Raw genomic sequence first — 27,307 nt, 5'->3', positions numbered from 1 at the left:
GGGCCAAATTGCAGAACAAACCCAGAAAGAGCATCTATTGACACTCCTGTTCGGCTGCTTTTATATTTTTTTCATTCCCTTAAAGCACAGCAGCTCAAACAGACAAACATTTGAACATATTTGCTCATGGTAAGACAGGCCAGAGAAGAAGCCATCCTGACCGTTGCATTGTCGAGGCTCTGACAACTAAAGTGTCTTTAAATAGGATTATCACACAATGCTTCCAGACGTACTAATCACGTGGAGGTTTGCCATGTCACGTTCCAAGCACTCAATCATCTCCCTTTTTTTAACCTTCCCATTTCATTGGGAACATATCTCTTCTCTCAGCACGACGTACAGGTCTGCCAGTACCACGTGGCAGCCATTTTGAGAAGTTAATTGGCTTCCCTTCCCTTTCAGAAGCCGCAGGGAGGGTGTACCTGCGCCACGCTTTTATTAGGATTTATAATCAAAGGCTTAAAAAGCCTCAGAAAGGTGAATCTGGAACAAAGGGAAAGTGTTTAACAATCTCTGCTCGTCTTGTTGGGAGACAAGGAGGAGTGTTATCAGAGGGAACTAGTTTCAGTTAAAGACTATCTATGCCACTGCTGGATATCTGTAAGCAGGGCAGCAGAGGTTTCATATCTAACAGTTATTTCTTTGATTTGAGGTGCAGAAGAGAGATGGAATGAAAATGAGGGAAGAAAACAGTGAGGAAGTTAAAAACAGAGACTGCTGGAGGTTGGAAGATTTCAGAGTGCACATCTCAGACATTATAATTGATGCAGCTCCAGTACATCTGCAGCACTGGGGAAAATAACTTCCGGGCAAGAGCCTATTTGAATCAGTATATAGGACCTACTACTTGAAAGTGGTGTATACAGAATTAATGTCACGTCTATCTATTTAAAGTCCTGTTGAGTTTTAACATCTTTTAAGATTCACATAAACCTTTATAGCAGCAGTCAAGGTTACCACACATTTTAAGATACTGATGCATCACTGGACTGGATGTATTTGTTACCTTTCGTTCCAGGCTGCCGGTGCCGGTGTTTGGATTTGGTTTGTGTTTGTGCTTTTGGAAGCCGGCTGTTGTGGACCAGCGAGCTGGGTTCTTTCTGGATGGTTCATCTGGACCAACAGGGACCTCGCCCGGAGGAAGGCCGGCCAGGGAGGGATCACTGCTGCGACGGACATGGAGAGGCATGTCTGCAGAGGAGCAAGTGGAGTACAAGGAGGGTGGAAAGAAAAGCATACGAAGGGAAAAGATAGGGGGGTGGAATGAGAAGAAATAGGGGACACAGTGAGTTAAAGCTACAACATTAAACCACTTATTCACATATTGAGAAAATCATAGTGTTCCAACTGTGGCACATTTCCGTAACTGTAAGACCCCTACAGCACCTCCTCTACTACACTACGCATCCGCTGAGACGTGGGAAGTGGTGATTATAAATACTTTTGTTTCCATAGAAGGTCTGTTGGGTCCAAATGGAAAATGTACAACTCAAACTGTGAGAGGTTTGGCTTGGCCTGAGTCCTGCCATGGTGACATAAACATACTTTAGATATACTTTTAGCTGGAAAATTACCCAGACAGCTATAAAAAAAAATGTAAATATGAGAGAAAATTACGTATGTGAAAAATCAGCCAACCCCCTGCTCAGCCTAGCAACCCTTAAAATAACAATGACAATCGTAATTGCGGCGAAATTGCTCATATATCATGAGCTGACTCTGGAGATAAGGGTCAGTCTTACACACTGCACTACAGTCTGAAGCTGGCTCTGGAAAGTTTCCCGGGACTGAGACCAAAATTACCCCAGCCATCAAACATACACAAGAAACTGCACAGGAAACACTGGTCCGTGTTGGTGCTGCCACATTGACCGATCTGCGACTAAAACTTAGTATAAAGTTCTCATATTTGATCAGAGCTGCCAAAACAAGTAGAGGGAATGAAGTTGCCCCACACTTCACACTCCAGCTAAAACATTCAGTGAGAAATCCTGCTGATGTCTGTTACACCGAAAGAATATCCGTGAGCTGTGGTATGAATCATCTGGATTTTCCCAAAAGGCCATATGGATTTGTTTATGACGTTCTAGCAGCCTGCGCGTTACACCCATAATTATGCAAATAGTTGGTAACCACCTGTCATCCATCGGCGGATCATGGCAGCGAGCATATGCCAGTGCTAAGCTTCCATCTGATACACCAGAGACATGTCTTAGTGGTGGAAGCGACGCATTTTAATCACGGCTTACGCTGTGCCGCAACTCGTGCGTATTTAATGCTGTGACAAGACTGGGGAGATTTGAATGCTACTGTAAGTGTTTCTTGGCGACCGCCTGCAGGGGAGCCGAGAATGGAGACAGTATAATTATGTGAGTGAATCCCAAAAATAAAGGTGAGATCAACACGTATTTGTCAGTGACTTTATGCTCTCGACAGAGAAATCACACCCTTGCTTTCAATGTGTTGTCAAACATTCATCTTTTCAAGAAGCATCTCTCTTGACCTCAGTGACTCACAGCCGTTCTCCCATGTCCTTCACCTGCACTTGCTCTAATGTAATGAAACATCCATTGTGCCTCTCCTCCTCCTTACTATTTATGTCGCTCCCACTATCTAATCCTGTTCTACCTGATAATTGTGTGGTCTCAGGATTATGGTCGGGGCTCTGTGGTACTGAACTGTCATTTTCCTACGAACACGTTGTTTGCGAGGTTGTTGGCTGATGTAAGAATTGAGGCTTATTCTACTGTTTCGCTTATTGAGAGACACTCTGGTTCCTTGCTCGCCTGTAGTCTGTGGTTACTGGGATTTTCAAGGTTTATTTTTTCTTTGCTTGACCTATGACTATCATTGAGAGCTATACACATAAACCTGACTACCTGCTTTCAGTGCTAAATTGCTTTCGTACACAATGGAGGTGACTGTTGAAGATTGTTTTGTATATTTGTGTGGCCTCAAGCACAGCAACCAGGTACCTTGGAAATCACGTCAATATAACATGATTCAGCACCTCACAATTTACATCCAGTGCTAACGCTCAGTGGATATGCAGGAACTGCAGTGCCTGAAGTGGGATGAAAAGCAGGTGTGTGGAGGTCCATGTGCAGCACATTTGACTTTCATGCAGCGGACCAGAGTTTGTGTCCAGTTAAAGATGTAAAATTGACATTTTAACCATGATCTTAATCTGACCTTAACCACTTGCCTAACCCTAAGCGTAATGATATTCGTATCCATACTGTAATTGACCTTTTGCTAAGCCCAGCCCCATTGTGGTCGTCCGACAAGCTGCACTCCCTGAAGAAATATTATCATATTTTTGGAAAAATGAAAGAGTGATTCCAGCGAGAAGCAGACAGAAGGGTCTACAGTCTGTGTTTGAAGGATATATCCAGGATGTCAAACTGACTCAGCAGCAACAACAGGTTAAAAAGACAAAGATAGTTAGAAGCTAAAGCCGAATTATAGGCTACAGATCACAGTGTAAAAGTGAACCACCACATCACTGCTGATCGCCACACAAGACAATGAATATAAAGGGAAACTTTGCTCATATTGAACCAGCTGTGTGGCATCGCAGTGTGTGCAGATGAACGGTGTTTGGCTTCACCCTCGTGCTGGCACCTGAACCTCCGCCGCCGGACAGGTAGGGCTCTCCGGGGGACGTTCATCTGCACACACAGCTGGTTGAATATGAGGAAAGTCTCCCTGCTTCCCTTCACTGGTTCCTGTACAGCAGGGTCGGTCTTTGTTTCACTGTTATAATCATTAAAAAGCAAAAGCAGCATGTGTATACATTCAGTAGGCTATATCTTCAGGAGCTAGCTAGTTAACCCTACACTTTTCAGGGTCTGATTTTGGTTTTGGAACAGGGAAGAAACGTATATCTTTTTCCAACCTCTCCAGGTAACGAGTATCATTAATACACGACGTGCCCCAGGCACAACATTTAGCTCCAAATCCACAAAACCAGCCTGAAAATGAAGGAAATCTGAAACAATGGAGCACAGCTGTGGTGTTGTCGGACCCTGGTCTGAGCCGGCCTGATGCTACATTATGATTGGCCAGTCTGCGTTCTGGGGCGGGACTTAGCAAAGGGTCAATTGCAGACAGCGAGATCAAGAAAAACTGTCACTGAACATATAGGGCACTTGCTTAAACAGCTAATGCTGTTGTTCTTCTTAGCAGGACAGTCTCTGGGATAGGGAACACCCCTCAGCAATCCACAGTCAGGACTTGTTTTATGACTTTCACTCAATTTTACAGTAGTTTAATGGTGTTTAAACCACATTTGACATGTTGTGTAAATGCAAAATATTGCTGGTCATTAAATTTAAGCTGCATGTTATAAATGAGAAAGAAAAAAAACTTCTTCTTGTAGCTAACTTCACTGCTGGGTTTGACAACGTTTCAGTCTCACTTCCAAAACTCCCAGTACATTTCAGTCAAAAAGATCCTTTGTCACAGTGTGTCCCGCAGAGCAGCTCCCTCCTTCCATACGAGCAGGGGGATTTCATATGCAAATGACTGTATGATGACATCTGGAAACTTCTGGGAACTTTCTCTGCAACCAAAAAGTGGAGTTGGCGAAACTACTTTTTAACTTGAGTTAATAAAACTCTATTTCTCATGAGGGAATCATTGCTGCAAGTCAAGTTCTCATGCAGTAACAGGTAGCTTGTAAAACCACATTTTCAGAGCAGCTTTCCCAACACCCTGTTAAAAGTTTGATCTCCCTCCTAACCAAACCACTCTGCTGACATGGGCCATGCCAACAAAACTCACCAGCAGCTTTTAATATATTTTGTATTCTTTGTCACAAATGTGTTTCATTTATTTTGGCCGTTGTCTGTAGGCTTCCTCAAAGGAGGTTGGGAATTGAGTAAAGAAAACCGCTGCTAGCAGCCAGACGGCCAGTCACTGTGCGTTTACTCTTAAATTAGGTTGAAGATTCAATAATGGCATTTAATAGACTTTGCCCCCTCTCGGTAACGGCTGGTTCACGTCCAGTTCAGGGCTCTAATGACGTTCACCTCAGACAGCGGGGGTAATTAACGTCCAGTATTATCCTACATGACAGGCTTAGAGATGACACACACACACACACACACAAATACAGACAGACAGGGAGTGAGAGTGAGAGTGAGATCCACAGAGATGGGGGAAACTGAGAGGAAAAAAAACAGAATTAAATGACACAAAGTAAAGGATAAAAACCACATGATGGGAGATTTATGAATCTAAAGTGTCATATTATATCTTCATACTGTATTCTCTACCTCAGATTGAGGCTTTTTAATGTAAGACTTTTAAAATAAAACTTTGTTTTTTTGTGTATCTGTGTGTGGAAACATCGTTACACAACACACTTGATGTGGATTAAAAGCCTTGGTGTATTTCCCAGAATACCTCAAGGCTGAGCTCTTACTGGACATTTATCTTGGTCTTTTGAAACCATGACAACACAGATCTTGCTTTATGCAACGAGATTGTTTCCAGATGCTAACAGAATAAAATGTCCATTGTTGGGGACTAATCGTTTATTTGCACAATTGTACCAAACACTCACACTAAATAACTGAATTGAATTAAAATGCTACAGATAAGGAAGGCAGCTGAACTTGAGAGTTTCTATAAGAGATGCAGTGTTACATCACGAGTTGAGACATGATATGGAGTGGAGGAGGATATCATTTAATTTTAAATTTATAAGAAACTAGATTAGGCAAATCTCTTTCCCAATTTCATCAGATCATCTCATTGTTCATTCTTTCCCTTCCAGATTACAAAACTAACACAAAAGATTTAGATACGCATTTATAAAGGATTTACTCTGTGCGACCTTCTCTGCACTCCACATCTATGCTTACACATCAGCTATTAATGTCTGGCTATTTTACGACGCCACTGGCATCCAAAACACTGATGCTTTAGCGAGGTCTTGTATTTAATAAAATGCTGATCCATCACGGGTACAAATCCTTACAGAATAACGTATGATAAATAGGAGAGCTGTTAAGGAGTGTGTGCTTGTTTGTGTGTACACTGTTTAGAAGGTCACGATATGAAGATTCTCTCCCCTCCCCGTTCTCCCTGACCAATTTTCCTCTACTTAATTTGTGATGGGATTATCCCGGCAGTCCGAAGGGTTTGGTCGGTCCCACGTTTAATAACCAGCCACTTCAGACCGAGCCAGCCATCGATCCAGGCTGAAGAGGGAGCGAGACCATTGGGGGGGTGGGCTGGGGGGTGGCTAATAAAACGAGGCCCTAATCCAGCCCCTGCAGTGAGGGATTATGGCCGGGGCACAGGGTCATAGAGATGTACACACACCACCATTCACCGCAGGGAGAGGTCAGACTCTCTGGGGGCTATTACCTCGTATTGCTTTGTCCTTTATTTATCTTTCACACTCACCTTGTTTGGAAGAGAAATATATTAGCTTGAATGAATCACCATGGATAACAGCATTGCTATATATGTACACAGCACTAAAGTCAATATTAAAGTCATTTAGTTTAGTATTGGATTGAAGAATCTGAAAAGCTAAATGCTGTCAGGTTACTCAACTTGATTATGGACCTACTGTGTGGGCGCAGCTACTGATTTTTACTATTTGTATGGCTAGAGGAACCTGTAGCACGGTTTGAGATGGGAAGCAATACATTTTTAGTAGGAGCACAGATCCTTGCTTTAAATAAGGTATGTGCCCACTCCACTGGCAAAAAGCACAGAAATCATCATGAAAATAAAGCCCTGAATGTTTCACTGTTCATCCAAATGGCATCTTTGGTTCTGACATCACACAAAGCCAGTGTCAGATGTTGCAACAAATACTAAAGAAACAAGAATCAATTGTATTCAATGATCTCTTGCAATGTCCAAACCATGTACAGTAAAAGCCTATTTTACATGCTCCAGATATTAAAAGAAAAATTATCCAGGATATTGGCTGTTTTTCATTTATTCAAAAACGGATGCGGTGATTCAGGAAAAAAATGACAACAGCAATGATAGTCCAGTAAATGGTGTGTGTTGGTCCAATCCGCATGTGCCCTTTCTGCTGGCAAAAAGAGTCGGCATCAGCATTATGAAAATAAATTCATGAATAACTTGGTACAGCAACTTGGTGAACTCACTGTAGCGAGGTAAGTTCAGTGTTCATGGAGAGGGCGTCTTCAGTTCTAACATCCCACAGGGAAAATTGCCTTGCAAAGTCAGACCACATCTCGGTTTCATAACTAGTGTTAGCAAAATGTCTAAAAAGAATAAACTAAGCTTGGTCAGATGTGTTTGTGACCAATCAGCACGTTTCAAAAATGGTGGTACAGATATGAAATGAAATATTATCTTGTATTTGTAGGGACCATTTTTGACCCAATACAGACACTAATTCGGGGGAAAAAGGACATGTCTGTCCAGTTTGAAAAATCCAAAGCAAACATCAATGACAGCCAAGCGACCCCTCCTAAGTCCCACCCCTTTCCGATTATGCTCCAATGACAGTTAAGCAAGTTTGGCGCCCAGCAGAATCTTGTTCAGCTTTCCTCTTTCCTGCTATACTTAGCAAGATGTGCTACATGCTAAGCTCATCTTTGTTGACAAGACTTTGAAGATGGTCAAAAGATGTGTCTGGCGGACCTGTAAAAGCAACACTCAACACATGACATTATTGTCAGTCTTCACAGACATATTTTGTAGCCTGTATAGTCAAAGCTGGCTAATGCAAATATAGCTGCATCAACAGGTCTAGTGTCAGATCATTAACGTAAGCTAGGTTTGCTTCCTCCCTTTTTCTGTGGTAACATTAAAGAGATTTGAAAAAGAACAGATAGGTTGGTTGCTGACATATTTTCAAGATGGCAGGGATTACTGTTAGCCAGATCAAGGCTAACGTTCCTTTGTTCTGAAGTTACTTTTTGTGTAATTGGATATACACAACGTCTAGCATCCCATTGTAAATGTGTCCTTTCATCAGATTCTGTAGTCCTTGCTGTCAGCTTCTTGAGACTATATTGCCAGACACCCAAAAACTAATATAAACTGCAGCACCCCACTAAACTGAGCCAGCATCACTAAGATTCTTTTAAGCTTGTCTGACCTAGCAACAGTAACTAAGGGGACCTGGACTTTGGATCTGTCAATTGGTGTGTTGGTCCAGTCAGGAGTAGAAAGGGTTGCTGTCAGATAGATAGATAGAGTAAGTAGTGGGGTGTGGGGGAGATCATGAGCCACTTCCACTGACTATGGTTTTATAGGGTCTGATGGCTGTGGGGACAAAATATCTCCTGAAGCCGTCAGTCTTGCAACGCAAGGAAATAAGCCAATCACTTCGACTGCTTCTCTGCCCTGCCATGATGTTGTCGAGAGAGTGGTTGCAGTTTACTTTGCTCCGTGTGCAGATCTCCACAACAGTCCCCACTGAATCCAAGCTCCTGCCAAGTACTGAACCTGGCTTCTTAATCAGCTTGTCCAGCCGTTTCTTGTTCTTGTCCGTCATGGTGCCTCCTCAGCAGACTACGGCGTACGGGAGCGCACTTAGCACCACCGATTGGTAAAACATATGCAGCATGTCATTGCACACATTAGAAAAAAACCTAAGATTCCAGAGAAAGAAGAGACAGCTCTGCCCCTTCTGGCAGAGGGTGGCCGTATTCACCAGTCCAGCTTATTGTCCAAGTGCACGCCATGGTATTAGAAGATAACTGTCTGCCTCTACTGTCAAATCCAATTTAAATAGCCTAATGTCAATCTTAAGCAAGTGTCTTCTCAGACAAAACATGAGGGATCACATCATTTATCCCTGACAAGATGCTACGAGGATGTGTTTGATGAAACCCACTCAGACAGCGCTGTTCTTATAGAGCCCTTTGAGGTCTTCTTGATGCTTTTGTGTTGCTCTGATGTATTTGTAGATCTAGATGCTGTTATAATATAAAAGGAAATTTCCACTCTGAGCTGATGTCAAGGGACAGGCTTAACATACACGTTTAACTGCCTGGTGTGAGAAGTGAGGAAACCCCTGGGATGAACGGTGCAATGTCACTAAGTGTTTTAATACCTTCTTAAGTTTTATTAGCTGGTTGCTTGAGATAAATATTTACAGAGACAACGTTTTAACATTTTCCACAGTTTAACATGAAGTAAAAATGGCCAAATTCTTGCGAACAGATAAAATCACACCACTGAAAAATGTACTTTTTACACAGTCATCTCTTTAGATGGTCATCAACAGCACCACCCGGCAGTATAGCTACATCTACCTCACTTCACTTTCCCACTTTTCCTTCAAGTGGCTCTAATAACGCAGCAAAATCAACTCCCAACTTAGTGGTGAAAGAGATGGGGGTCAGCTCTAAGCTCTAAGTTTCCAATCACTAAAATGGCATAAAGTAAAGAGAGAGGGTCCTTACTATACCTGGAGAGGAGGGAGTGGCTCTTCCTCCTGACTGGCTGCCAACTCAAGGTAATGGAGCTGTTGCCTCAGCATACTGATAAGGTCATAGAGAGGGCAAGACGGGACTGTGCATCTGTATTTTTATTGTTATGATGACCGAATTACCTCACAGGGATAGAAAAACTAGCAAAATACATCCTGCCTCTCCTGACGTTTTACAAGGGATTATGTAACCAAGAATTAATTAGTTTGAGATTTGGGTATTGCTGAGGTTTTGTTTTCTGCTTAAAGCTAGAGTAGGCAGTTTTATTTTGGCGTCACTGGGCTCAAGTCCCATAACCTTTGAGCGTGGTCTGAGAGAACACTGGACATCTTCACCTCCTCTTGGCTCTGTTTTCAGGCTATAAAAAATCTAGCCTGTGATGGGAGACTTTGGGAAAACAGAGAGAGGGTGTTGCTATTGGCTGTTCTACAAATGTAGATCCACTTTCATGCCCCTTTGCTGAAAACCTTATTCAGTTGTGGAGAGTCCTGCAGAGAAAGTTGCTATTCCAGCAGTGGCAACAACTGCCTACACTGCAAAGCAACCCAAAGACGGAAGACGGACAAAAATAGAGACTAAGATAAATGATAAAAACACATTTCAGTATCATCAAAGTGTTTCAGAGATGGAGCTTAAAAGTTGCTTATAATTTAGCCTTGTGCTAACTGAAGCCAAAGGCTCACAGCTGCGGCTTCAAGTTCCAGTTTATGTTGCTATCTTTTGGTAGAGCCCCGACTGTGTCCTCCAGCTTACTCCCCGCTGCTAGAGACCACCTCACCAAGAGGAGAGTGGGCAGCAGCCCTGCAGACGGACTTCAGTCAGCAGCTGCAGCAACCCCGAATCCAGCTAGCACAAACCCCAGTTCCAGGGACGAGACAGCCCCGAGTCCATGACAGATCAGCAAACTTTCTGTTGCTGCCATTACGTTACACAAGTTAGACCCAGCCACCAGCCCACTGAAAATCCAGCACAGGGGGGTTTGCACTGGCTGACTTCAAGCCATTACAGCCGCCAACCGTGGATCCGTCTATTGAGCTGCTGCCTGCCCTCCTCTCAATGAAGCAGTCCACATAAGCAGGTAGCGAGGCATTTGTGGTCTGATAATCTGAGAGAAAGCGGATCAAGGAGGGGCTGAATGAATTCGCTGAGGTTAACTATACAATCAATGGTCGTCTGGTGGGAAGGACTTCGGACAGAGAGGGTTGAGCTGCAGAGAAGGATGTATTTTTAAATACTGTTTTTGTTTTTTGTTTTTTTCCCGGATTGTTGCCTACCTCAGCTTTGATTCCAAGAGGATATTTAGGAACTGGCTTTTCATTGGCCAAAAACACTTCACATACAAGCATAGAGAACTGTGCTGTGTTACTTGAATCGCTGTCCAGCCCTGAAGAAATCAACCCAAGCAAGGTTGAGACTATTATACCTTTCACACTGTTTGAAAACACGTCAGGCTTTAGAGTCAGTTTCTTCAGATTAAAGAAAGAGCTTTTTTCCAGATTATCTTTTTTTTGCTGATGTTTAACCATCGTACAAGGACATATCTGCTGTAGAAAGAGTGTCATAACCCGTCCTCCACACTCAAAAACCTCAACAATTAGAGTCAAGAGTTTTTCTTGACTAAACACCATTTGCTCCAATATCACTGATTTCACGGACACCTGAAAGCAAGGAGCTGAAGTGTGTTCTCTTGAGGTTGTCAAAATGTCTGGGAAAATAAGTCTTTAACTTTAAGGGTAAACATATGAACAAAATGCTGCTCTTTCACTCATCTCTGCTGTTCAGACATTTCAAGTATGGTGTTGCAGCACGTGTTTGTCAAATGAAAAACCCCTCCTATGACATCACTCAGTAGTCTGACACACAGAGCCGTGCATCAACACTTTGTTTTCATATGTGGATTCACCCTTTAATCAGAATATGAGAGGCAGGTTCAGGAAAAGAAGGAACACAGCTACATTAGAACATACTGTAACTCCTGCAGTGAGCGTCACAGATGCTATAATATATCCAAAAATGGAATTTTCCTGTACAGTAAGATGCGGGTGAGAGGTTAAAGAATAGATAAAGCTGGGTCTCCTCTCATATTTAAATACAAATATGTGCATGCAGTCTTAATATAGGCACTATCAGCCGAGCAGGAATGAAAGCTGTCTGGTGGGTGAACTGGGTATTTTCTCTTGAGGCCCTCTGGCCCCAGCATACGCCGAGTCCATGCTTTCACATCGAACTGATTTAAATATAAATGCCAAGCAACCGTGGCTTCATGAAATGTCTAAAAGCTGGGCTACTTTGAATACTTCAAGCCTGGGCCAGTTCAATGCCTGAATAAATTATGGCACTGAGCCATTTTAACTCTCTTCTCCAACCACTGACTACATATTGATGTCCCTTGTGTGCGGCGAAGGGGATTTCCACTGAATACACCATGACCTGAATCATCCACGGGGGGACAAAAAATTCCATTTTGGGGGGGAGCAAGACAGTTCTGCAGCGGTGGGAACCAGGACTGTGGAGAAGGAGATGAAAAATGTAGAAGACTTAAATAGGACGCTGGTCAAGCCAAGGCCATGCAGGGTCGAGAACACCACTCAGTGCTTCTGTGAAGTGTTTAGCAAACTCTAATCCAATGTAACAACAAAGACTGAGACAAAACTTTGAATAAACATCAACTGTTGACCTTTACCAGGAGCGGAAGATGAAATCCAATAGATGGATGGAAAAGCACTTTCATGCAATAGGGCAGTTATGAAAACAAAACCCTACTTGGCTTTAGAGCTAAGTGCCCAACTGTCTATACATTGTGTGTGAGTCTGCTTCTGTGCACATGTATGTTGTATAAATCTGTATGTGCAGGCTCGTAGGATGGGCGATATGGACAAAAATTCATATCTTGGTATTTACAGGCTGGCTGGCGATACGTGATATACATCTCTGTATTTTCTATGAAATGGGCTACATGTTTTCAGTTGCAAGTCAAAGCCACATTTGAGATGTCACAAGCAGTTTTATAAAAACAAACTGTGATCAAAATAAAATGCAAAGACAGGGATTTTATTCCCCTGTTTGACAATATGCAGCTGCACAACAGTTACACCTCCAAAACACTAGTCAGCGGTGGGGTTTTTGTGAAGTGCTGTAAAGTTTAGTTGATTTAAAACACACATTAAACACACATTAAACATGGCTTAGTAGCGACTATTTCAAACACAAGCACACAAATTAGTTTCACTATAACTCGCAGCATTCACAGACAAACACTTGTCTTCATCTGGACACATTTTCCCCACAAATACAACATGCTAATGTTTTTAGCACAAGCCTATGGTATTTTACATTGTATAAATTAGCCTAGCAGCTAGTGGACTTTTCCTCCAGGTACAACAGCAACATTTAAGACAGGTAACGTTACAAAATTCGGCTCCATCACAACTCACAAGGTTCACCGACAAAACAACTGTCTTATACTAAACACGTTTTCCAAACATGCTAACGTTATTAGCAGCCTATGGCATTTTGCATTGTATAAATTAGCTTAGGGATAGCAGAGATTTCCTCTGCTCATATGAAGCCAGGATAAATCACACACAAGACTTAAAATGCTATTTTTGTGGAGGCTTTATTGTCTTCACAATTTATTGTTTCTTATCTGTGAAATTAAAGTAAATAAAAGCTTTGTTTCCACTGAGGGAAATGGTTTCAGCTTAAAAAAATAAACAGGAGGTCTGCAACGCTGTGCTGTGTAGTTACATTTCTGGGGAGGTGCACATCAGGCTACGGCTCTAAAAAGTGTTGCTGGAGAACTTGTGAGTGAGTGAGCGAGAGAGGAGAGATGCACACTGGTATGTGTCATGTAATGCAACTTGACCCTATATTGATATAAACAGTGTTGTCTAAATTTATGTCTTGCTTTAAAATATATCGATATATCATACATGATCATTATATCGTCCACCCCTGCAGGCTTATGTGTTTTTGGCCTTTCATGTACATGTTTGCATCCAAATCAGTTCTTACATTACGATGTCATCTTTTATATTGAGCAAATCCTCTGGGTAAGCAATCTGTAACTTCTTCTGTCTGACACACAGTGACTGGGAGCTCCTCTCTTTCATTTTCATTCAGCACCCAAACCTAAAAAATCTGTCAATACAGTTGCATAAACCAACTGTATTAAAAAAGTACACATCTGTCTTGGTAACAAAACAAAAAAAGCCCATCATTCAGTGTCTTTCAGTCATAAAAACAATCCAATCATATGAGAGTTTGTCAACTTTCTATTTCTGGTGCACCACTGAGTTGGTTCATGCACAAAAGGACATGTTTGTAGAGGATTCAAAACAAACCCTGGCCCTTTGTCCTTCATGCTGTTTACAGGTTCTAAAGGTGAAGTTCTTCACACAGCAGTCTACTCCTGCAAACTGACCCAAAATATCACTTGACTGGCTGTGTAGCCTCTGTAGGAAAAATCAATTAGTCAATTTGTTTTTAAGCCAAAAGGCCAAATATTTGCTGCTTTCATGCTTCTCAAATGTGATAATGTGATGCTTTTTTGTCATACATGATAATAAACTGAATAGCTTTGGATTTTTGGACATTTGGTCTGATAAAACATACAAGTAGTATGGCACAGGTGTGACAGGTGTGACATTTTTTGTCCAGGAAAACTATATTCCTTTTGTCTAATCTATGTTTCATAATATCAAATTGGATCATTTTACTGTTAAATAAGTTCTACTTAGTTCGGAGTCACTCCCCTCCTCACTGACAAACTTCATATGTCAGTCTTTTTAGTTTCGGTGTTGGGTATGATGTCCTATCAGAGTCCCTGAGTCAAACACTACAGCAGGAGAGAGCTGTGCTCCCACAGGGTTTCTGAGTCAACTGTCCTTTTTTCATTTTAGGCCAAAAAATAGAGAGAGACAGAGACTGATTCTTTTCTCCTGACAGAAAGACAATACAGACTATTTACTGGAGAGAAAGAGGAGAGGATGTCAGACTTCCTCAAGTCCTCAGAGATGAGGCCTCCAGCAGCAGACACCTAGACTCTTCAACAACAATAGCAGAGATGTGTGTGTGTGTGTGTGTGTGTATGTGTGCTGCTCTCAGTCTTGTTTCCCCAGACAATGAGGATCTCAGAGAGGAGGGGAGGAGTGGAGTTCACTCCCCAAATCAAAGCTGACTCATCTAGGTCGAGCCTCTACTCATGCTGAGACCCCGGAGAGCAACACAGTTAGTGTGTTTATGTGTTTGCATGTGCGCACATTTGAATGGGTACAAACGCGCGAACATGTTTATGCCTTCATGTGCACGTGCTTCCACAGTCTGTCATATCTCTGGGCTGTTGAGCAATTAATAAACATTTGGGGTCTGGTTATCATGCCTCATCCCTGGGCCAGGGAAGTTCCTCTGGCCCAAAAAGGTTGGGAAACACACGAGTAGCTCCACTCCTGTTTTGAATCTAATTATACTGTGATTAAATTTCCTGCTGTGTGCGCATATTTTGATTTTTCATATTTTATCCATTAACCGTCTCTTGCAAAAGTAGCACCATAAGTTTCTCTTGGTTTGTTACTTCATTATGCCGCCTATCCGTTCCCCCATAATAATACAATCTAGTAAAAACCATATTAAAAAATGGGACCAGCAGCCCCATTACAACACCCCAACTCTACCCCGACTTAGACCAGACTCATGGAGACTACCCTCCACAGCCCGGCCCTCAGGGAGTCGCTAATCAGCAAACCAAACAACCCTCAGTCGGCCCAGAAACAGGTCTGCAGCAGCACCTTCCATGTAAACACCATTTTGTGTGTTTCTCCATTAAGGCCGGTCCGGAGGTACAGGCTCTCAGAGAAAAGGGGCCATAAATCTCACTCAACCTGATATGTGGCCAAGTCGCTCATGATTAAAAACACCACTCTGAAAATGTTACGAGCCAGCCAGCAGTGCTAGAAGCTAGAGGCACGGCCAAAGCTTCCAGTCTTGATACATTTAAGGAGTCATTTTGGTTGGCCAAACAAATTTTAACTTCTAAAGTAAATATCAAAAACTCGCCACTGCTGAGATAAATAAAGACGTCTCCCAAACAGCACCACTGAAATGTCATTTTAGTGGGAGAATACTTTAAGTCAACTTTAGGCAGCAATGAATCCTGCCACAGCTACTCAGCCACCCTGAACATTGTCATTAATATGGCTTCTACTGGTACTTCTGAATGTCCCGTTGTATTCTGAAGAGGTTTTTGCACCCAGATAAGATGAAATAACATTTTGTCCATCAGTAGCAACTGTTGGCCTTGAGCTGTAGTAGGCTTACGCTTGTTTCACATGTACAAAGCAGAGTTTTGATCTGCAGTGTGTAAACAACATGTTCAGACTCACAATGGACCACATTAAAATTGCAAGCATTAAAATCGATGTGGCAGAACTAAAGATACAGTCTTTTTTATTTTCCAGATCCCTCTTCATTGTCAAAACCTGGTACCTAAATTACCCACAATGCAACTCAACCGCTGGCAATGTGGTGGATATTTAGGTGTGTTATGCTAGTAGTGTAACTCCACACCCCAGATTTTTCAGCTCAATCGCCAGAATAAACAAGGGTATTGGACATGTCTACAAACCATGGATATGTTACATTTGTGCATTTACTGTGTGGAGTATATGTTTAGTGTTTTCAATTTACCATTTTATGTTGTGACAACTCTGTGGTTAATGTGTGGTTTGGTTTAGCTACAAAAAAAGCTTGGTTAGGGTTAGGAAAATATAATGTTAGGCCTAAAATACCCAGTTTTGTTGCCTCAAACAGGGCTGTAAAATGTCCTGACATCTTGTTTGAAATAGGAATTGTTTGTTGGTTTCAAACAGTGGTCTGCTGATTGGCAGCTGACTCGAACTATGTCACTTTAGAAATGCTGATATGATATGTATTAAATGCACAAATGTAACATATCTGTCTTTTGTAGAAACATACGATGACAACATTTTAGATTTTTTCTTTTCAAACTCACAGACTTCAGCCCCAGACGATGCTGTGCGTTTATCAGATTCCACAAAGCTCACTTTAGAGACACAAAATGCTTTACCAATGTTTTAACATATGCAGTAGTGCTTACAAACACCTGTAAACAGGCTTTGAAGTTTAAAATCGGTGGAGTTTCCATTTTAGTATAAATGTGAGCACTTCTGCTTATACAGACACAATCCCATACATCACAGGTGCAATGTATAGCATGTAAACATCAATTTTGAAATAATTACAGTAATTATGAGACGTAGCAACAATAATGATATGGAGACAAGATCGTTACTGAGAAGACTTGCAGCTTATATAAGCCTCCGCACTAGATTTTCCACAGAGGGTAACCGTGTCTTTGCAGAAAAGCTGCGGGATCAAGAGTTTACTTCTTCTACATCTTAAAAAGCCTAAATTGTCACAGATTTGACTGTCACAGCTGATGCGTGAGCAGAAACCCGAGGCTGATGAGTGAGTGAATGAATTGGAGTTCGTGGCAGGTCAGACAGCATCTGACGCATGGAGCTCATTCCACTGCAGGTTCCAGACAGCACGTACACAAAATCCATATCGCAAACATTTCAGCCACGAGAACAACTTCTTCCCCTGCTTGGAACAAAAACATCCTCAATCCAGCTCTTTTCAGCAAAGATGACGAATGCAAACTTTCACCAGACTCCCAAACTTGTTTTTTTTCTGCTGGACCCTTTGATGATTTATTGGGAAAAACAGAAAGTTATTTGGTGTGTGAGATGAGAGGAGTGCTGCTGGAGGAGTGATATGGGTACTGGTGTGAGGCCTGTGTTGTTCAGTGGACGGAGACATTTCTGGTTAAAAGCTGCCTGCTGCTGGAAGCTGCCACTGAGTACATATGCTAATCTTGAAACAGCTTACACACAATCTATTTCTGCTCAGATTCACACACACAAGCAGCATGTATGAGGTCAGAATGGTTTACATGCAACAAGTCAAAGCATATCACAGAGGCATTCTTTCCATAACACAGAGCAGAGCGACAAAGACAAAAACAAAAGACGAGAACTTAGAGTCGGCGCTGCTCTGCGCTATGGGAAGAACTTTTATTGGGACTGTTTTAGAAAAAGTGAATCCTGGATGCTAAGAAACAGATGGTATTGTGATGTGCAGACTGTGTTTTGGATATGCATCGCTCTGATCAGTCACGCAGTATTATGAAAGCACATGAGGTTTTCATAGAGATTCGAGGCAGGGGATGATGAGACGGAAGCAGGGGTTTCGAAATTCTAACTTCATCTCAGTACGTAAAGCACTGCTCTTCGGAGGAATAACAGTAATTGGGCAACGAGGTGTTGAGAAACTTTTCCTCAGTCTCACTGATAATGCTGATGACGACAGTGTGTCCCAAAATAATGCCTGTATAGTTTGAGAAAGTGGTGGTTTGATGGAAATAAAATGAAAGTCACAGGATGGCTAAGAAGTTAAAGGCGCCTTGTGTGTATCACTTCAACATCAAACTGTCATTACCACAGTTACTCTACGCTGCTTTTTACATCATAAACCACTTGGTTGGATTTCACAGAAAGCTGGATTGGGTCATGGCAACAAAAGGAGATGGCTTCACAGGCCGAAACAGGAAAAGTTTATGGCCGGTCAGTGCAAGTATACCTTAAGTTTTCAATGTTCCTTGTAGCTGTGGAAGTTAGCAGTTAAAGGTCTCAACCGAGGTCCCAAGTTTCAATTGCTCACGGCAATGGCACAACTTGATCCCAAAGTAAGGTGTGCAGAATGATGAAATATGCAAGTAACTTTTCGGCAATTGCAACAGCACTTGAAGTACTGAAGTCCTGACCGTGTGCTGAAAAGCATGAACTTTATCCTTTTTGCAGTTGTCTGGACACACATATATCCATTTTAAAAGAGAATGTATGGGGCTTACTCTAAATCGTGCCGTCATGCTAAGGTGGAAGTTTGCTAACTTTTTTCTTTGCTTTGGACTTTTTATTTATCTTGAACCAGCAACTATATAATCACAGCACCATGGCCAAAGTTTGTCTCAGTTCAAAGTGTCACACCTAAAGTTTCATTTTATCTGTTGTAAGCAGTCATCCCTTTAAATGTAAACTAACTAACACTGAGCTTAGCAATTGTTTGAGTGGTCCGACACTGTGGCCACAGGGAGGGGGAATCAATCAGAAGAAATCAAGGGGTTTATTTGCCTGTCTCCTATCAGGAGTTACTTCAATGAAGTGAGGGAAGTAAAAGACGAAAATGAATGAGCAGAGGCAAAAGAGGCAACCCTGTTTCCTAGAAATTAAATTTATATACTACTAAATTGCTTTCCCAATTGCTTGGGGTGTCAAACGTAATTGCTGGGATTATGTTCAGAGGCATTTTTTTGTGAGTGTGTTTTTTATTTTGAGTCAATGTAGATTTTCCATCCAACCATCTTTTTTCATCCGTTTATCCGGGGCCAGGTCATGGGGGCAGCAGGCTGAGCAAAGCACCCCAGACATCCCTCTCCCCAGCAACACTTTACAGCTCCTCCTGGGGGACCCCAAGGCGTTCCCAGGCCAGATGAGATATGTAATCCCTCCAGTGTGTTCTGGGTTTGCCCCTGGGCCGCCTACCAGTGGGATGTGCCCGGAACACCTCTAGGAGGCATCCGAACCACCTCAACTAACCCCTTTTGATGCAAAGAAGCAGCGGCTCTATTCCGAGCTCCATCCGGATGTCCGAGCTCCTCACCCTATCTCTAAGGCTGAGCCCAGTCACCCCATGGAGGAAACTCATTTCCGCCATGTGTATCCGCGATCTCATTCTTTCGGTCACTACCCACGGCTCATGACCGTAGGTGAGGGTTGGGACGTAGATGGACCAGTAAATTGAAAGCTTCGCCTTCCGGCTCAGCTCCCTCTTCACCACAACGGACTGGACCGTCACGAGTGTTCATGAGTGAGGGTCAATGAAGATTTTGCTGCTCCTAAGTCGTAGGACGCTAGTTGTGGTGGATGGTGGGTATACAAAATGTAGGATCCTGACACAGAAGTCCAAGGTTTACATCCTGAATACCTTGTGCGGTTTGGTTAAGGCAACAAAAGCACTTTGGTTCCAGTTACTGAAAGACTGTGATTTCAATTAAATGCTAATTCTTATGCTGTGTCTCATGAACTTTGGACTGTTTCCTGCATTAAAAAAAGACCATGGTCATTTAATCATGTTCTGCCAGTGCCTAAAGAAATGTTGATAACGCTGTAGTTGTGATAAGTGGATATTGGACTATAATATTTTGAAGAAAAGAAATGAAACATGTTGTCAGTGAACATGTTAATGATATGTTCACTATCGACAGTTTTGGCTACTTTCCAGAAACATTAATGAACATTTCCTCATTATGTTAATAGAAAACGTAATCGAAAGAAACACGTTGTTTCCTCCTGAATGTGTTCAGTGTTGCAAATTAGTTGCATATAAACTTAATTTCCAGAAAAATAGGGAGGGTGATGACATGACCCACACTTTTTTTAAGGATTTAAGGTAAAACAATGCAACTGTTGTCTGAAACAAGGACTATACAGTGAGGTGTGAGCTTGCTGACAACACAGCTTGAACCCAGTCTCCATTTAAAGTGTGGGTCATGTCATCACCCTGCCCTTAAATGACGGGGCACCCAGAATTGAGCTGGGGACCTCCTGATCTGCAGTCAAATGCTCTACCACTGAGCTATACCCCCCGACACTATCCCCAGGCCTCAGTGGGGAGATACTATGAGTCAGCCAATCGTGGGTTTGATCTCTGCTACTTGACTAAATTCCGCATGACAAAGACAATTTGGGGCAGCAGGCTTTAGGAAGTGGCCAAGAAATTCAACCCGTCCTGTCAAACTGCATCTGCTCAGCTGCAATAAGATGCTAAAAACAAAACCAGCTCCAGGGGGTTTCCCTCTAGCTGAGTGCTAGTCCATGTAGAGAGTAGAAAATGAAAGGAGACTTCACTCATGGAGATCAATAAAGAGTTATTACTGTTAATACAAATGTGATGTCATGACAGAATCTGCAAGTGATCAGAGAAAATGCATGAAAGACTTCTCGCACAAGATCTGGGGCCGTATTTACAATCATCCAGAGAATAGACTCAGAGAGCTCCTAACATGGCATAAAAATTTCGGGCAAGGAGCCCTAGCTTATGAGTGATTAGGGAAAATTCTCAGAGCAGCTCTGTGCAAGGAACAGACAGAAACTTTTACCTTAGAGGGGATGTGTGGTTAACCCCATTGCTGGGTATGATGGATTCAAAAAGAAAAGAAGCCTTGCAGTTGTATTCCTCCTCATACCAACCAGGAAGGTTGTAGTTTATATCCATATTTGTCCAGACTCATATGTAGCCATGAAAGTAGACAGTGCTTCAAATATGTATGTTAGTGCAAGGAAGCACCAAATTCGAAATCAGATTGTTACACGGGGGATCTTTACAATCAGCACAGTTTCACAGTGCCACTAATTCAGTATCTGACCAACTGTCTCCCCTTCTGTTCCTGAGATACGGTGTTGAATAATGACCAGAAAAGTGTTTTATGTGGAACATTATGATGTCACCGTGAAGTTAAATTTTGACCTTTCAAATATAAAATGTCATAACTTCTTCATTTTATTCTGTTCGACATTTATGTGAAGTCTTGTCATAATTAGGGCATGAATTCTTCAATCATTGCTGAAAATTGAGCTCAGCGTTCAGCTCAGCTCACATCCCAGTTACATCAGCTGATCTGCTCTGGTCTGTCTACTGTTGCTGCTTCTTCTGCATGTCCCTTTGCAACCTGCCTCCACCCCAGCTCCTCCTTTTGATGCTGTATCTGACTTATCAATGTCATCTCTGTTTGTCATTGATGCTGCTCTGTTCTGTTCCAAGGTGGTCTTTGCTGCTGCTCTGTAGGCACATGGGAGGGCAGGAAGGTTTGCTCTCTCTGCCTTAAGGCTTTCCATGTAGAAGTATGGAAGTGCAGAGAGGTGTGCACTTAGGCTTTCTGCATAGGCCTAGGAAAGGCAAAGAGGCCCCAGAACAGAGCCATACCACCAAATATAATACTGCTAATGAAAATAAAGTTCTGTGATTAAAGCGGTCATGACTGAAACATGTTTCGTGAGGTCACACTGACCTCTTGACCACCAAATTCTACTCAGTTTGTCCGGGAGTCCAGGAGGACATTTGTGCCAAATCTGAGGAAAAATTTCCTTTAAGGCTTGAGATGTTATGCTCGGGAGAATGGGACGGACAACCCTAAAACATAATGCGTCTGGTCATTGCGCCGTGATTGTTTGTGTGATCGCTCTGCTGATGGGAGGTTGAATCAGAACGAAGTCATCACTGCTGCACTGTTGCATTTTTCCAGTTACCAAATATCTTAGTATTGTAATCACTTTCTTTTCCAGTGTTACAGCCTTATGGCGTTGGATGGGAGATGTAAGCGCACCTCTAATAAGATCGACCACAAACATCCCTGCACGACCTAATCTGTAGTGTTTCATTCACTTACTCATTCAAGGTTTGGAGGATAATTCTCCAACCTCTTTGTCTTTCTGCCACTTACTCCTCTGCTTGAGAAACTCTTAAGCCTCTTAAAAATCCTCCTAACTACTACTAACAGTTTTTCACCTAAGGAGCTCTCTTAAGGGATAAGATTGCCTGGGTCCAGACACTGGAACCAACCCACTCCACCAAGTTGACTGATTTGCGCAGCATCATGGCACACGGTTTGGAAATACAAATCAACCGCTGTCAAGCTATTGTCAAGTGGTGTGTCAAAGACAATGAGGACTAATAACAACAATGACTTCAACTATAGACGAGACAGACACTGCTGGGGGCTGTTCTAAATCGACGTGTCTTCTCAAAATCGCCTGACATCGGAGTTTGTTTAACTTAACTCCTCTCCACTCTTAAAACCCTGGCAAAACAGGTATGTCGGCATGGCTACGCATCAGTGTGGACTTAAAATGAGGTCAGATTCAGGCAGATACGTTGGTCTGATTGGTTAGAGAAAATCGAATCCACCTCTCCCACGGAAATTGGATAGAGAGGATGGCATCTTAGACTGAAGATGGAAATAGAGTGTAATGAGCTGACAAATCTGTTTGATATTGACTGAGGGCTAAGATGCTTTGTGAATAACTTTTTAACAGGATCTAGTCTTAACTTTGAGGGGGAATTCTTAGAAAACGTCATAATCATATGAATTATCTTCAAATTTCATCACTAGGAGCAACTCTTTGAACGAGGAAGCTTTATGAATACAGCCCCTGATTATAAAAGAGTTTGCTGCAGTGGTGGAGTTAGTGATGTTTTCTCTTTTCATTCATGTGTTTGTGCTGCTTCCTGTAGGCGATTGAAAGCATCTCAACACGTATTAATAATTCATAGTTCAAATCTATGCCAAAAGATAAGGAGCAGCTTTTCTCCTCATATCCAAACAATCCAGACCCAGAACTTGAGTCCAATATACCAACATGTGGTTTCTAAACCTTTGCATGGGCAGCATGAAGGAAGTCTGCAGAGCAGCCGCTGCACATTGTCAAATTAATTTGCCCTTAATGTTCAAATGGCTGACAGAAACCATTCCATGAGAAAAAACAATAAATCAAGCGGGGTATGTGAAAATGTTTTGCTTTGATCAAAGCTGTGATTGTGAGCCAAAGTAAGTACTCTGAAAGTGATCGTGTTTGTGGGAAGATGGGAATGTGGTCGGGGAGTGTTCTGGGATTTCCACAGAGCTTTAGGGTGGACTGTATCTTTGTAGATCTGATAAAAAAACAGGGAGAAGGAGAGTAGAGGGATGAGAGACATTCTGTAGCTGTGGTCAGGAGGATGCATCACCCTCTTTCTTTCTCTTAAACGCAAGCCGGGACCAGTTTCATCATCATTTGTGAACCCTTCACTAACATTCCTTGTGTGGAGTGTGCAGCAAAATCCTGATTTGTTATTTTATCTAGCACACCCATGCAGTGAGATCACTTCAACTGATTCAAACAACTTGTTTCAATACATTTTTCTTAGCAAATATTCTTGATATTTGGGAAATGATTCGTTGCTCATGCGTCTAGTCCTTCAATAGTAGGAAAAGAGTCACATTTTATGACTGGATAGGACTCTTTGTTACTTGTTATGATGGACCATTTCCACAGCACGTCCACATCTGTGTATTTCTGTGTGTGTGCTCATTCGTGAACACATGCACCTTTAATAATGAAAACAATTAGCATTTACTGTCTTGTATGCATAGATCTGCATACATGCATCTCCCATGTTGTTTACGTGTATACATTCGCATGTGTGAATGAATACCTGTCGTCCTGCATTAGACGTGTGTGTAAACACGTGTGTGTTTCCAGCCACATGTGGCTGCCAGCATGGGCCTGCACATGCCTCTGAGTGCTCCCCTCACATGTGCTTTGAAGCAGACAGACTTCACAGGTGACCTCCCTGTGGAAGACAATGAAACAGAACGGCGCAGGAGCGAGAGGAGGTGGGGGCCTCTTACAAAGGGACTAATGAAGAGGGTGGAGGAGTCGAGGGGTTGTTTGCAGGTCCACTGGGACGAGGAGCCCGGAGACAAAGAGATGCTAAACACTCCCAGGCCTTTGAGGACTTATCGTGCTGAGACCAGGAGGCATTGCCCTTGGCCAATTTGACCCTGTTTTGACATGTCATACACAATGTAAATGAACCTCAGAGTTTCTCACCGACTAATGGGAGAGACGGAGAGGAGGAGAGACATGGATTTTGAGTTTAAAACAATTTTTTTGTTTTAACATTGCCGTGTATTTATAGTTAAATCAAATCATTGAAACATTTTTAATTTGAGTAGACAGGAATGCACAAGTAATTACGGTAATCATACTGAGGTAAAACCATTACGAGTGTTTTCAGATGAAGCCTGAACTATTTTCTTATTTTTCAGATTTTCTTTTTTTGAATGTTCTGCATTGTGGTTTTTGCAAAGAAATATTGTGCACACATATTAGTGGAACTGCTGGTGTGCAGTGAATGTTTTTGAATATCAGTGAATGTCTCTGGGCTTTTTTTTTTTTTTTTTTTTTAAAGTTAAATAACTGCGCTTAAGCAAAATTGGTTCTGCTCAAAAGTTATGCCAATGAAATGCTGTCTGAAACTCCAAGCAAGTTTTGTGTGTGCGTGTGTGTGTGTGTGTGTGTGTGTGTGTGTGTTGACCTTGTTCAGCTGTATGAAAACAAAACAAGGAGGTAGACAAATCAGGGATTGAAAAGGGGAGAGAAATATAAAACCAGTGGCATAATTCAAAGTTTATTGATTCTTTTTTTGTTGAATGTACAAAGCAGCTTTGGTATGGATAAATTAGCTACTCCTTAACCCTTTGAACTCTGTAATAGAAATGGTCTACCATCTCTAAAAAGTGTACAATCTTAGCAAAGCGGATATGTAAGTCATAAAGCACAATGATTAATAAAAGTATTGAAATTGTGCCATTAATCCATACATTTTGTAAATGCAGAAATAATTCCTGGGGAAATCATGTCAAAATATTATATTTTCTCATCACATTAGGTAAGGTAGCATAAGGTATGGCATGATGATGGGAAAGATGGATGCCTTAGCTTTCCCTGCATGATGATGTAGTGATTTGTTGCCATGGAAGACAGAAGCTTTCGCTTTCTATTGCAAAAAGAATGAATGTTTGAGCTATTATCGTTCTTATTTTAGACTGATTTAAACAGGATCATGCAAATAATAATCCTCTGCAGTCATGCTCAGGACATCTGTTTTTAAAGGGTTAAACTCAGCATTTGAGACAGCAGAGAAACAGACGGAGTAAATTGATTCGTTCCTTAATGACACAAGAAGACCTCCAGCGCTATTTAGTTTATTAAATTATTGTTAATATTTCATCACTTCGCACAAGGCGTGACTTGTGATATTTTCAGCGGTTACAAAGTGAGACAAAGATACCGAGAGCATCTATGCTTTTTTTGTCTCTGACAAAAATAAAAAGACAAAGAAAGGTCAGATGACTGTAAACTCTGCAATCAAATTTCCTGCTAACACTTCCCGTCTCTGCAAAGTCTCATCCCAGAGATTATCACTCAAAGCCGTGCCACTGGGCACAGGATTTATGTCAATACTATAAATATGTTAGCATTTACAAAGCGGATAAACAAGCTGTACATTAAGAGTTCTCTGAAAAATCAGAAGTGGATGCGGATGCCATACGTCAGATAGCGACAGGCAGACACATAATTCTGCTAAATGTCCTTCTGCTGAGTGTCTCAGATGACACCAGAGTAAGTGCAAACAAACTGTGGCTCGCTTCCCATGCTCCCTGTCACGGGGTTACGGCCAGCCTCCATTTGAGTCTATTTCTGCATGTCAGAAAGTGTAAATGACTTTGTCTCCCAATGAAGACCTCACAGCTTCTATGTTGCTCTAAGTGTGACACAAGTGACCTGCAGAACTGATCTCAGCCCAGATCAGGAAGTAATAAAGCAGTCAACAAATTTTCTCTCTCTCACACACACACACACACACACAACTCCACATGATTCAGCTGTCTAGCTATGGCTTTATTGGGATCCTGGCAGAAATAATAATAGGAATACTACTGGTAGCACATTCCCAGCGGTGCTGAGTGGAGACTTTTACCACTCCAAGCACTTCACACTTCATTACCAAACACTGTCTTCACCATTTAACAGTACCAGCCATTGCAATAATTAGCTGTAATAAGCCCTGGATGCTATTATGATAGTATGAGAGTTTTTATGACTAATATTCCCTGTAACTGTGAACTGAACTCCCACTCCTCAGCGGTTTAAAGACCCACCCTGGGCACTCCCTCTCTCTCCCTCTACAAGCGTGAGTATGATTAAGAGTTGACATAACTAATAGCCTCTCCACTAACTCAGGTAGAAGAAGGCAGTTCAGAGTCTCACGAGGGCCGGTGGGTTTAAAAGTGCTAATGATGAGCTTGCTATCCCAACATTCTCACTGCTGAGTGTGTACTCAACACTGAAGCTACTCTGAGAGGTGTGATGCACGGATGGAGTGGCTGTGGATCGTTGTTGAAGAAGAGCTGAGTAGATCTGTGAAGGGCCACCATGACATAAACACATCCATCCTCTCTTCTACGTCCCTACTCTGGAAAAATATTGTGACTCCTTGCAGAGAATATTGTGAATAAATCCTGATAGGTTTATTGGAACAATAGTGCTTTGCTCACATACAGTGCCCTCCAAAAGTATTGGAACAGTGAGGCCAATTCCTTTATTTTTGTTGTAGACTGAAAATATTTGGGTTTGACATCAAAAGATGAATATGGGACACGAGATCAACATTTCAGCTTTTATTTCCAGGTATTTACATCTGGATCTGATACACAACTTAGAAGATAGCACCTTTTGTTTGAACCCACCCATTTTTCATGAGAGCAAAAGTATTGGAACATGTGACTGACAGGTGTGTTTTGTTGCCCAGGTGTCTCCCAGTTACATTGATTATTCAAACAATAAATAGCACTGAATGTCTGAGCTCAGTTTCAGATTGGGTACGATAGGTTTTGCCTGTGCAGACTGCATTTAGAGGTGGGACCAACATGAAAACCAGAGAGCTGTCTATGGGGGAAAAGAAGCAATTGTGAATCTGAGAGAAGATGGACAATCAATCAGAGCCATTGCACAAACATTGCCCATAGCCAGTACAACCATTTGGAATGTCCTGAAGAAGAAAGAAACCACTGGTGTACTAAGCAACAGACGTCGAACAGGTACACCAAGGAAAACATCAGCAGTTGATGACAGAAACATTGTAAGAGCTGTAAAGAAAGACCCTAAAACAACTGTTAGTGACATCAG

At 42.1% G+C, this 27,307-nt stretch overlaps 1 protein-coding gene and 1 non-coding gene across 7 annotated transcripts in view; both read right to left on the bottom strand.

The window, feature by feature from the left end:
* The window catches only part of LOC117264743 (partitioning defective 3 homolog), a 424,452-nt gene that overhangs the window by 254,663 nt on the left and 142,482 nt on the right, over window positions 1-27,307 (bottom strand). For all 6 annotated transcript variants that reach the window (XM_033638949.2, XM_078162514.1, XM_033638950.2 and 3 more), the window contains exon 4: window positions 1,007-1,191. In XM_033638949.2, coding sequence (XP_033494840.2) covers window positions 1,007-1,191 — 185 coding nt within the window. The remainder of the gene's footprint in view (window positions 1-1,006; window positions 1,192-27,307) is intronic.
* Window positions 20,090-20,163, bottom strand: trnac-gca (transfer RNA cysteine (anticodon GCA)). The gene has a single exon. It is a non-coding gene; the product is annotated as a tRNA-Cys (tRNA).

The sequence above is a fragment of the Epinephelus lanceolatus genome, chromosome 20 (assembly GCF_041903045.1).
Source record: "Epinephelus lanceolatus isolate andai-2023 chromosome 20, ASM4190304v1, whole genome shotgun sequence".
Taxonomy (NCBI): Eukaryota; Metazoa; Chordata; class Actinopteri; order Perciformes; family Serranidae; genus Epinephelus; species Epinephelus lanceolatus.
Note: the sequence above shows the minus strand (reverse complement) of the source record. Positions and strands in the feature narration are given on the sequence as shown.